The 12,566-nt window shown below is 39.2% G+C and overlaps 1 protein-coding gene across 1 annotated transcript; it reads left to right on the top strand.

Moving 5' to 3' along the window:
- Positions 1 to 782: 782 nt before the first annotated feature.
- Positions 783 to 6,951, top strand: LOC310809318 (uncharacterized protein; the record flags this gene model as incomplete). The annotated part of the gene is made up of 11 exons (XM_083676514.1): positions 783 to 813; positions 2,092 to 2,409; positions 2,548 to 2,922; positions 3,614 to 3,683; positions 4,303 to 4,397; positions 4,626 to 4,666; positions 5,169 to 5,234; positions 5,336 to 5,410; positions 6,029 to 6,103; positions 6,359 to 6,433; positions 6,529 to 6,951. 11 exons carry the CDS (start codon positions 783 to 785, stop codon positions 6,586 to 6,588), a joined length of 1,281 nt encoding a protein of 426 aa, XP_083532640.1. The 3' UTR covers positions 6,589 to 6,951.
- Positions 6,952 to 12,566: the final 5,615 nt, after the last annotated feature.

Here is a 12,566-nt window from a genome sequence, read left to right as displayed (position 1 = left end):
TATATACCATGGGGCTAGAGAGGTTAGACAGGCCGGCCAGCAATCGGGAGGTCGCTGGTTTGATCCCCACCCTAGGAGGGAGCCGGATGTGAGCTGGTAACTGGAAGGTTACTGGCATCATATCTAAGGCTCCTGCCGTTGTGCCCTTGAGCAAGGCACTTAACCCCTAACTGCCCCAGCGGTACTGAATATGGCTGCCCTGTACCCAGAGCTCTGGTGTGCAGTGTGTCTCTTTTTCTAGCGTTTTTTCATATACATAAACACATTAAGTAAGGCTTCCAGTATAGCAAGAGTTAGCCTGCATAATGACATACTGTACAGAACATAACATGGTTTCAATATATAAACTGTCTGAGTTTATATTCTTTCAATCAATCATTTCTGTTTAACAGTGCTGAGCAGAGCAAAAAATACCTAACAACTCAGAATCCTCTACAGCTTGATGTTCACTGATAGATAGATAGGTGCTTTATTGATCCCCGAGGGGAAATTAAGGCGTTACAGCAGCTCACATCACAAACAACAACAACAAAATAAAGTAACAATAGAATAATAAAATGAAATAAAACAGACATCTGAAACATTATATACAGTAAGAACAGTCCAGTGTGATTTAACATCCCTCAGCCTGACTCTGATCACCCCGATTCAACCAGATATTCAACCAGAGTTTTAGTAAACAGTCTGAAAATGCATTGGGTATCATGCAAATGTTAGTTACAGTATTCAAAACAACCATTTGATTATGTCTGATAACATCTATTAGAAATATTACGTTTAAGATGATCGACTTTTCTCACTTTTGGGCCGTCAGTAAGGCTTCCAGTGTAAGTGAGAGTTACAGTAATTTTTGGATAAATTCTATTCAACAGTAGATGTCAAAACAATAAACCAGTCGATATGATAACAAAATAAATAGAGCCATTGACCCAAAATGTTTATTTATTGTGAAATGCCACCTGAACATTTGCTTTAACCATCAACTCAATCACATTCACCAATAGTCATTCTACCAACCATTTTATAACATAGCAGAAAAGACATGATGCATATTTCAAATATTATATTTTTGGAACACAGAAGAATAGTTATCGTAGAATCAATACCATTGTTCATATTTCAATATTTTTCCAAGTTGGCTAAACACAATTATAATCTTTTTATACGTCATAGTGTGGCAATAAAATATGTCAGTCTTCCAGTTATAGTTAGTATCCTATGCCATGGTCGAAGTAGGCGACGCCGCCAAATTAAAATATTCATTTATTTATTATTTTCTCGTCATTATTTTCTAGTTATTATTTTCGCCCGGTATGAGCCACAATCTCGGGGACGCCTATTGCTTCAGAGCGAGCTGTTGGCATGACTTGCAGCACAGCAGAGGTCTTAAAGCGGCAGTGTTGTATTTTAGGAATGACAGAAGTGCACGTTATTTCATCATTACTACAATTGAACACGCTTCATAAGTCATACATGGCTTATAGCAGCATTTTCATTAAAGCCCAGTAATTTCAAATAATATATACTCTTTCTGGCCTACCCCAGTATTTTGATAAATCTTACTTATAAATACCATAATGATGTAATTACAACGGTCTCACCTTCCCATAACCAAAACACCAACGACTTAAGATAAGATCTCACCTGGGGCCCCCAAATTCATTAATGTTAATGTATTTAATAATCACTTAAATTTAGCATAATATTTTTCATATTTTTCATGTTTATCCATCTAAGCTGGATATTCGTCTGTTTTTTCTGACATTAGCATCAAAGCAGTGGAAATAAACTGTCAACTTGAATAACAATTTTGTGTAGTTTTTTCCAATAACAGCTTTTGAAACTAAAGGGTTATCAGACAAGGTGCAGCAGACTATCTCCTAATGATTTTAACGTTCAACTAATGTTCAGTTTGAATTTCTGGTTTTGGGTTCTAAAAACATTAGCATTTGGCACGATTCTGTCCTTCAGTAGTGTCACAATGATCAGCAATCGCAGATTTCCAAAAAGGTTTATCCTGTCATTCTGTAGGAAGATCCACTGTATTCTAAATGAGCAAATCTGAGTGTGTTTCTGTTGTTGTTTTTCCAGGTGTTCAAAGTCTGTCCACAGTGAGTAAAGTCTCCGTGCAGACGGGAGGCTCCATCACCATCCCATGTCTCTATGAACAGAGATATGTTAACAATGTGAAGTACTGGTGTTGGGGATATTACTTTTATAGTTGCTCGACTGTAATAAAAACCAACTCTGGGAATACTGCTGGAGTGTTAGTCTCTGACAATAAAGCTCAAGGATTCTTCACTGTGACCATGAAGAATCTGCAATCAGAGAACTCAGGTTATTACTGGTGTGCTGTTGAAAGAGATGGACCGGATGATGGTACATTTCTGCACCTGTCTGTGGTCCCAGGTTAGATCCCTTCTCATCTGCCTCTCTGCTCAAACAAACGTTGTCTGCTGAGTTTCATTCCTGTAAATCATGTTTTGATATGTAGGGCTGATCTTATCATCAATCCAACCCTTAAGTGATTTGTTCTTCTGTGTTCAGGTCGTCCAGGACTGTATGTGGACCAACAGGAGGTGACGGGGATTGAGGGAGGGAGTGTCACTGTCAACTGTTACTATTTATTTACCAGTAGTCCCACAGGAGCCAGGGGGTGGTGCAGGTTGGGGGGCTCTTGTCTGGACAGATCTGGGAGTTCAGTGGCTTTAAGATCGGTATTCAACTTGCACGGCATAACATTTATAGTGACGATGAGTGGACTGAAGATGAAGAACACTGGCTGGTACTATTGTGTCAAAGGAGACCTGCAGATGCCTGTTCATATCACTGTTAATAGACAAACTACAACACAGAGTACTACCACCACCACCACCCCCACCACTCCCACCACCCCCACCAGCAGCACCCCCCCCATCACCAGTAAGTGCAGAGCAATCCTATTTTCTTTCATCCTATTTTAGAGAAGATTATGCCTTTTCTAAAAACAAAGTGGAAATTAACTATTACTTACTACTTATTATTATCACTTTATTGTCACTTTTGGTCACTTTCTAAGACTTATTATTGAATTGTTGATTGTTTGCTGACTGCTGTTGTGGATCGTGGAGCAAGATCCTAAAACATTTCACTAGATTAATTACAACTGTATACAAAATAAATTTAAAATAACATTTGATTTGATTTGATTTATTTTGACTTGAGAACATTGTGCCCTCACTTTCTGTGAGTAATGTAAAAGGGAATTAAGATACTGGACATTATTTAGTATTTTGTCCATTATTCTAAAACTTTCCACCATGTCACCTTCACCACATGGTATCAACATTCATACTGAAAATGTGGTTGTTGAGTCAAGGATTGTTACAATACACAGACAGTCAAAAGGGTACAACATGGAACCCAAAAAGGTTTTACATGGAACCCAAAAGAGTATAATTAAATCAAATAATCTTACACAGAGTCTTAGACAAGGCATAATAGAATTACTGGATGTTTAAATCAAAAGAATCATGATTCTTTATTGCCATCCCAGTCAGTTGGTTGCCACCATTATATTTTAAACTTCACAGCAACACAAGCTCCAACCACTAAACTGTCTCACCCTTCTCAGCCCAGAACCAACTCGTCAGACCCGGAGTGGGGGATAAAGAAGAGACAGATGACAAAGAGGAAGATGACAAGTCAGTATTCAGACAGCAGCATTTCTCATAGATTCAAGAGATAGGGCAACATGAAAAACCTTCTGTTCCTATTCTTACAGTAAATTAAGTTAAAACATGTACACAACTTCCTTAGAATATGGCTATGGCAACATGTAGGACCTCTTTCTCAACCTTATTGACTCTCATTTGTATGGTCAACTTCCTTATTCCGTACATGAGAGGTTTAACCTCTTAAACTCCATGCCCTATTTGACTAATTTCCTCTTAAAAATCAAACCCAAACTAAACTGCTTATAACATTAGAAATAGGATGATCAGATGCAAAAGCAGGATGCCATTTGATAGGTAACACGTTGACGTTTTGTATGGATATGCTCAGATCATAGTTCAGAATAACATACTACACATAACAAAAAGATAAAGTAAATAATAATGAAATTAATAATGAAATTAAAGCAGAATTTGAGCCCAATTATGGGCCCGTGGAGCTTAAGAGGTTAAGAATAATGAAAAGTGATAAAGTATTTCCCGATTATAATAGTGAAAATATAGATGAATGACCCCTTATGATATTATGATCATTTCCATGGTTGTGTATAGAATGTATTTCAATGTAAGATGTTCTTCTCTTCATCAGTCCCTTCAAGCTGCAGTTCCTGCTCATCCCTCTGGTCATGTTGGTGCTGGTGATAGCTGCTGCCTTGATCGTATGGAGGAAGTTGAGAAGGCATAGTAAGAATAATATTATTATCATTACATTTATTAATAACAGCAATGTATTAATAACAATAGTAATAATCATCATAATAAATACACACATTGTGTAATTATGATGTATGTCATCTGCATGTTTCTTGATAAGATATAAAAAGTATAGCTTTACTTTATAAGTAATACATTCAGGAGCATCTTATTCTACTGTAACTCCAATAGAGATGAATCTCCTTCTATGTATTTCAGGGGACAATGAGGCCAAGGACCAGGCAGGGAACACCTCAGTGGTAAGTTACTCTCATGTTACTATCATGTTACTATCATGTTACTCTCATGTTACTATCCCATACTGTAACCCCCCCCCCCTCTCTCTCTCTCTCTCCGTCTCTGTCTCTCTCACTGTCTCTTTTTCTCTCTCCATCTCTCTGTCTGTCTCTGTGTGTGTGTGTGTGTGTGTGTGTGTGTGTGTGTGTGTGTGTGTGTGTGTGTGTGTGTGTGTGTGTGTGTGTGTCTCTCTCTCTATCTCTCCAACCTCTAGTGATGTCCTTTTCTTCCTGATACATTCTTTGAGGCTTCAGCTAGCTATGTTAAAGCAGTTTGACAGCTTATCTTTGCTGCATTGCTAAAACACACTATGTTTTGGATGTTAGACAGGGCGGGTTAAATGACAAAAGAACATCAAAAACATCTTTGTCACATATGTAGACACTGGTATGGTGCTTGAGATAATGAATATGAGGTTAAACATTGTGAAGTGTCCCTTTAATCCCCTGTTTAATTCATTTGCAGTCTGCTGGTCATGAACAGGAGATTACATACACCACTGTACACCACACCAGACCCACATCAAAGCAGGTAGAAACATCATTTTTGATGTTTTTGATTTTGAACTCCTGCAGCGATAAACTGCATGTATCTAAGGTTCCCTCTCTGTCTCTCTCTCCTCCATGACTCAGGGCCCAAACCCAGAGAGCGACCCTGACGTGATGTACAGCACTGTGGTTCCTAAGCAGAACAGGGCATCACACAAGGTAAGCATGAAGCCAACCTTCACATGATCAGCAATAATGGTCTTGTTAAGTGTTTATTTACCTTTACCTCAGAATGACTCTTTGACTTAAATTGTTCCACAATCACATACAGTGCCCTGTGTAAGTAATTCTCAGCTTTTTATTTGACTATGTATAAGAAATGTTGTAATTTCAGAATGGTGAAACCAACATGTATAATAAAAAAATAACCAAAAATAAAATCTATCTATATAGCTAGCTATATATTTGGTTCCTTATTATGAAAGGAGTCAATGGACAAGGACAGACTTCAATCCACACTAGGCATTGTTACTAACCGCGAGCGGTTTTTTACTAAAAAACCAACGGAAGTCAATGGTGCCTAAATGACTGTACCATGTTTTAAAATGTCATGCCCAAAATATCCCAAATTCTCTCAAAAGTCTCAATGACTTGATTTAATTAGCTTGAGATGATTTCGGACATGACATTCTAAACATGCTAATTACTAGGGACCATTGACATTCATTGGTCAATGGACGTTCAACACATGGGGTGGAGTTTCCCCAAAGTAGAGATGTGTCCTGATATGTGTGTAATTGAGGTTCCCTCTCTGTCTGTCTCTCCTCCATGACTCAGGGCCCAAACCCGGAGAGCGACCCTGACGCGATATACAGCACTGTGGTTCCTAAGCAGAACAGGGCAGCACACAAGGTAACCTGTCTTTGCTCATGAGAAAAGGTGGACGTCTGGCGCAGTCTAGTGGTAAATACAAGTAAGATTCAAGAGTCAAGATTCTTTATTTGTCACATGCATACAAGTATACAGTGAAATGCAAAAGTGACAGTGCCACAGAGGAGTGCACCAACAGTGATATTCTTCTGTGTTATGATAGGCTAAAGCAAAGTAATATTATTCCAGGAATCACGTGAGTTGAAAGGGATTTTTTATTTTTGTCTAATCATTCAGGGACCAAACCCAGAGAGTGACTCTGACGTGATGTACAGCAATGTGGTTCGTAACCAGAACAGGGCAGCACACAAGGTACTATAAAACATGATTACTCATTGATCCCGCTAAATGTGAACGTTTACCCACAATGTTTTGTGTATCACTCTCTTTTTCATGTCTTCCCACAGGACCAAACCCCGGACGATAGTGTGACATACAGTTCCGTCACCAAGAGCAGGACCCAGTAAAACGTAAAGACCAAGCTAACCATGTGAACATCACACCCATTTGAAATCATTGCATCAGAAATGGAAAGCAGAGGCACCGCAAGCAAAGTTCCATTTGAAATGTATGGTTTCCGGCAGAATGCAGCTACTGTAGCTTCGCAAGCCGGTGTGACCGCCAAGCGTTAACCTCCTCTGCGGCAGGCTAACTGCACATTATTCTGAATTTGTGCTCTTTGTGCGATTCGTGGTATACCACTGTGTTTCCTGTATTCAAAGGTCCCCTCCATTCAAAATGCTCAATGCGATATTGAATAAACACTGAAAATGTGAAGTGTTCTGCTTCGCTTACACTTTAAATAAACCTTTTCATGACACTTTTTATGACTCCTGTTTTAGGCCTTGTCCAAAAGCTCATACTGCATTTACTATATTATTAGTATATGTACATACTAACCATACTGCATACTCGGAGCCTAATGTTTAGTAAAATGTATCCTTATTATATACAGTATATTCTTCTAATCAGTTCACAGTTTGATATGGTCCCAACTGTCATTAATTTGTGTTCTTATGCGCAAAATAATAATATTTTGAGACCATAGCCTACTGAAGATGGACTGGTAAGTGATATGAGTTATAGTAAAAGTCCCTTTTAGAGATCTTCTCTGAGTGATACTGTATTATAATAATAATAATAATAATAATAATAATAATAATAATAATAATAATAATAAGAAGAAGAAGAAGAAGAAGAAGAAGAAGAAGAAGAAGAAGAAGAGGAATTTGAATTTGAATTTGAATTTATTTATTGTTTATTGTATTTTATCTTGTATTTTGTTATTATTGTTAAATCAAAAACTGTTTATAAATGTAATAGATCATTATTATTCTTGCAGGTCAAAGGAAGTTCATTTAAGGTGTTTATTGGGGCTCCTCACCACCCAGTACTCAGTTCTTTGAAAAGGGTCACAATGTTATTTATTTTTTTTATTGTTTTTTTTTATACTATAAAACAAATGAACAGAAGACAAATAGAATGTTAAAGGTAGACTCTGGAATATGACCTCATGCCAAGAAGTCATAGCAAGCTTTACCAAAGATATTTGGAGGAAGTATAGATGTGATTCTTATGATGACTATAGATGATTCACTTACTTTACACAAATGTACTTGTTGTAAATCGCTTTGGATAAAAGTGTCTGCTAAATGTCAAAAATGTAAATGTAAAGGTAAATCTAAATGTGAACAACAATAGGAATTTGTGAGACGTCGGTGCAAGCTCTCTTCCTCTCAGGGGCCTGGGTGAAGCGATTAAAACTCCAATCCTTGCAACCCCTGACTTGTCCCTTCAACTGTCCTATAAACTGTAAATACATTTTCAGGGTAAAGCAAGTAAAAACATAACTGATATTATCATAGTATTTTATGACATATCACAGTAATCATCTATTAATTGTAAATCATTTCATATCATTATAAAAAGCATTTCTTCATACATTTGTTTCCTGAACATTCCTCTGTTATTGTATATTTCATACAATTGCTGGATCTTTTTTTTTTATCTTTGCTAATAAATTATTTAATTTACAATTTAACTTGTCTGTCTTCAATGCAAAGAATGTAGTATTATACTATAAACTATTGTTTACTGAAGAACAAGATGTCAAACTAAGATTATTTAAGATGTTTAAGACATCTTGAGAATGACCAGAGAACGTCCCAAAAAGGTGCTGACATGGTGCTGAGAACGTTACAAAATGGTTCCAGAATGGTCCTAATAAGGTCCCTATAGTGACGTGCTCAGGATTACCTCCTCCCTTTACTTGTCAAGATCAGAACTAGTGAACCCAAGTGCAGCACACAGAGTCGGGACACAGGTATAAAATAATATAGATATTTAATAAGGAACAAAAAAGGGAAAGGGTAACGGGGTGACTGGGTACGCAGGTGGGTAGGGCAGACAGGGCAGGAGGGCAGGGCAGGCACGGGAGGCAGGCGAGTAGATCAGGCAGCGGTCGGTACACGAGAAGGCAGTCCAGAGACAGGCAGGTAATCCGATAGAGGGTTTTCTGCCTAGGTTGAAGCACGATAAGGCAGTCGTGGAAGTCGGGAAGAGGGAGAGAGACTGACACCGGCTAGGTGGAAGTGGAGGGCGTGACATTACTTAGCCATGGGCCTGAGCTTGTACCAATGTGGTCCCATTTACATTTATATTTATGGCATTTAGCAGACGCCTTTATCCAAAGCGACTACAACAAATACATTTGTCTAAGTAAGTGAATCATCTATCCATCAGTCATCATAAGAAAAAGTAATCTATGCTAGGACCAGGGGCTATTGGCAGTCACAATGCTAGAAGAAGGAATAATTTTTATAAATAAAATAAATTATATATATAAAAATATATTTTATTTCATTTATTTACAGGAGAGAAACTTGCACAGGGGAGTAGTGGGGATGAAGAGGTCTTTAGGAGGGACAGTTAAGATGTAGCCTGAAGAGGTCTTCAATCTACGGCGGAAGATAGGTAGTGACTCTGCAGTCCTGACAGCAGTGGGAAGCTCATTCCACCAGTGGGGCGCCAGGACAGTGAAAAACCGTGACAGAGTAGCACGACTGCTGCATCCACGTAGAGGCGGCAGTGCCAGGCAGCCAGCCGAGGTGGAAGAGCGGAGTGATCGGGCAGGGGCTTGGGGGCTGACCACTGCCCGCAAGCACGGAGGACAACAACAAAAAATATATTTGTAAAACCAGAAGTAATGCTGTAGCGCACAATGCAGAGTTGCAAGGGTTGTCTGGATGTCATTGATATTTTGTTTAAACAGGTAGATACAGTCAAGGTGGTGGTATTACGGTACTGGTCACATACAGTACAGGTGGCCTTGCTGAATACGGTAGGGATAACACATTATACTACAATATTAACGTGAGGCCATGCAAACCTGGCAACAAATCAGCCATGTCTGACCTGTCTCTCTTCAGATGCACCGCACCTGGGTCCACTCATCCAACACAGTGGGTGTTACGACTCTTGATGAAAACTCGTCAACGTCTAGGGGCTGTAAAGGAGTCGCAACATAAGGTAGTACACGGAACTTATTGTAGGAATTAAACAGGCCACAATCCAACTAATACATACAGGTATTTATTTGCTCAGGGCAAACACAAACACAAGACACATGCCAAGGGGAAAAGGGAACTACGAGCGGTGCCAAAGCAAAGAAATCATAAACAAAAGTGATCTCCTAAACTAGTGCAATAGTAGGTTATACTATTAAGGCTATGCTAAAATGCTATGCTACACTAGACTAATATATACAGAGGGAGGCACCCACTCCTAACCTGGTGAATTGTAACAGAGGTAAGCCTACGTGGTGGAAATGTAAACCCATGGGTCTCTTACCTATTCACCTTACCCCTATGACGTACAAATAGACAAACTACGAGAAAACTAGATGAGGACGAAAGATAAAATAAATAAACAATGACGTAAACAACCACTGACTACAACCTAACAAAAGAAAACACGAGGTAAACAAAGAAACGGGTCAACTCTCGAAGGGAAGACAGGCGGAGCTTGACAGGAACAGATGAGTGATGACGGGGACGAATGGCCAATTGCTGATGGACACCTGAATGGAGAATGACAGGATAAGGTAGAAACAGAGGGAAACACTAAACACAAGGACACACGCACATGCAGGAGTGGGAACGTCACAGTAGGGTTTACACGTCTCAGGCAGGGCTACCTCATCACAAGAGTGTGATTCTAAATCAACTCAATGCATTCTTAGTTGACAGGGACAGTGTATATTTAATCAACCTTTCAGTTCATGTTTCTGTGAAAAAGCATATGCAGCAGCAATAAGAAAACCACAGCCTGCTTTGCATTGCAATGAGTGAGTTTTTCCAGTATACATGATCCCAGCAGGAATCAAACCCACAACCAAACTGTTGTTAGCACCATGCTCCACCAACTGAGCCACTGTACCACTGTAGTCTACACGAACACATCCTTTTTTTTAAACATATGTTTGAGTTTCTCTTCAACGTCGGTTTTCCCTGCACAGCAATGATGGTGCATGAAAGGAAAAGCACTGCATTGACACATTTCATGAGATAGAAGAGCATCGTTTCCCATCTGGAGAAGAGAAGTGTTGTTTTGAGGAGATGTTTGTCTTATTTTATTTCCCATTTATTTCATTCCCCATTTATTTCCCATTTAGTTTATTTCCCATTTAGTTGATTTTCAACCTCATGTTATGGTGTTGGAGATAATGAACATGAGGTTAAAAATGGTGATGTGTCCCTTTAAAAGTCTACAGTCCCTGATTATCAGCAGTAGTTTGACAGCAGTGTCAGGGACCAAGGCACCCAACAGACTGAGTCTACTTCCTGATCATCACTGTTTTGAACTCCCCTCCTGCTGTTATGGCATCATGCAACCCTGATGTATGGACATTGCCCCTCACATAAACATTGTTTTACTTAAATACGGTAAAGACAAGAACCGTTTTCTCCAAAAATGTAAGATATATTAGTACAAAAATGGCTGATAGATTAAAACAAGCATGGTGAAGGTATCATCTCCACAAGTGAATAACATAATAAGCAATAACATGATTGAGATCATTCAAACATTTGCATCTGCAGCCTATTCAGTAGTTTGATCCAGCTTCTGATAGTGACAGAGTTGTTCGTCACCTCATCATCATGGTCAGGACACTGGGTCTGTTTGAGACCATTAATGTAGAGACACACACACATGCGCACACTCACAAACACACACTCACAATCACACACTCGCTCTCTCTCTCTCTCTCTCTCTCTCTCTCTCCCTCCCTCTCTCTCTCTCTCACACACACACACACACACACACACACACACACACACACACACACTAACTAGGAAAGCCTGGTCTCAACAGGTTACAATAATAACAATCATAATCCAAATATAAAAAATAATTTGTATCATGCTTTCTATCACCCAGAGCAGTTAATAGGTTCTAAAAAACATAGAGCTTAGTTAAAATCTACATTGTGACATTTTAACAATTACTGCCATCCTGAAAATAGCACTATAGCATCACATGGATGCTAGCTGCTCTTTTCAAACTGCTCTTTAGACGTTCATCTGTTTCATCTGTTGCTAATCATTTGTTAGAACAAGGAAGCACCTCAGAATCACTCAGGTCGCACATTCCGTGTTTTATACAGTGCTAACAGTGCTAATCCAGACATAAACCTTGCGTTTTCGATTCAAGGATCTCAAATGGGTGTGATGTTCACATGGTTAGCTTGGTCTTTCCGTTTATTGGGTCCTGCTCTTGGTGATGACGGAACTGTACGTCACGCTATCATCGGGGGTTTGGTCCCGCTGGAAGACATGAAAGAGAGAGTGAGTTATTCTGGGATGTAGTGGTAGACACAAATAAGTGGGTAAATGTTTACATTTACCCTCCACATCTTCCCTGGGGGGTATTCCAGAAAGCAGGATAGATGAGTAAGCATGTTTTATAGTACCTTGTGTGCTGCCCTGTTCTGCTTATGAACCACAGTGCTGTACATCACGTCAGGGTCGCTCTCTGGGTTTGGGCCCTGAGTCATGGAGGAGAGACAGACAGAGAGGGAACCTCAATTATACACAGATCAGGACACATCTCTACTTTGGAGAAACCCCACCCCTTCTGCTTATCTTCCATTGACCAATGGAGGTCAATGGTACCTAAATTAGCATGTTTGAAATGTCATGCCCGAATCCTCTTAAAGTTGAAATCAAGTCTTTGAGTCTTTTCAGAGAACTTGGGATGATTTGGGCATCACATTTTTAAACATGCTAATTTGGGTATCATTGACTTCCATATTGTTTTTTTGTTCCAAATTCTAACCGTTAGCGGATAGTGACAGTGCCCAGGTACACAGAACCAGAGTGTGGATTGAAATTCTTATCCATAGACTATGTATATGATTTTGTAACTATCCCTTTAAGTCAAAGAG

Source organism: Argentina silus (genome assembly GCF_951799395.1).
Source record: "Argentina silus genome assembly, chromosome: 9".
NCBI classification, from domain to species: Eukaryota; Metazoa; Chordata; class Actinopteri; order Argentiniformes; family Argentinidae; genus Argentina; species Argentina silus.
Note: the sequence above shows the minus strand (reverse complement) of the source record. Positions and strands in the feature narration are given on the sequence as shown.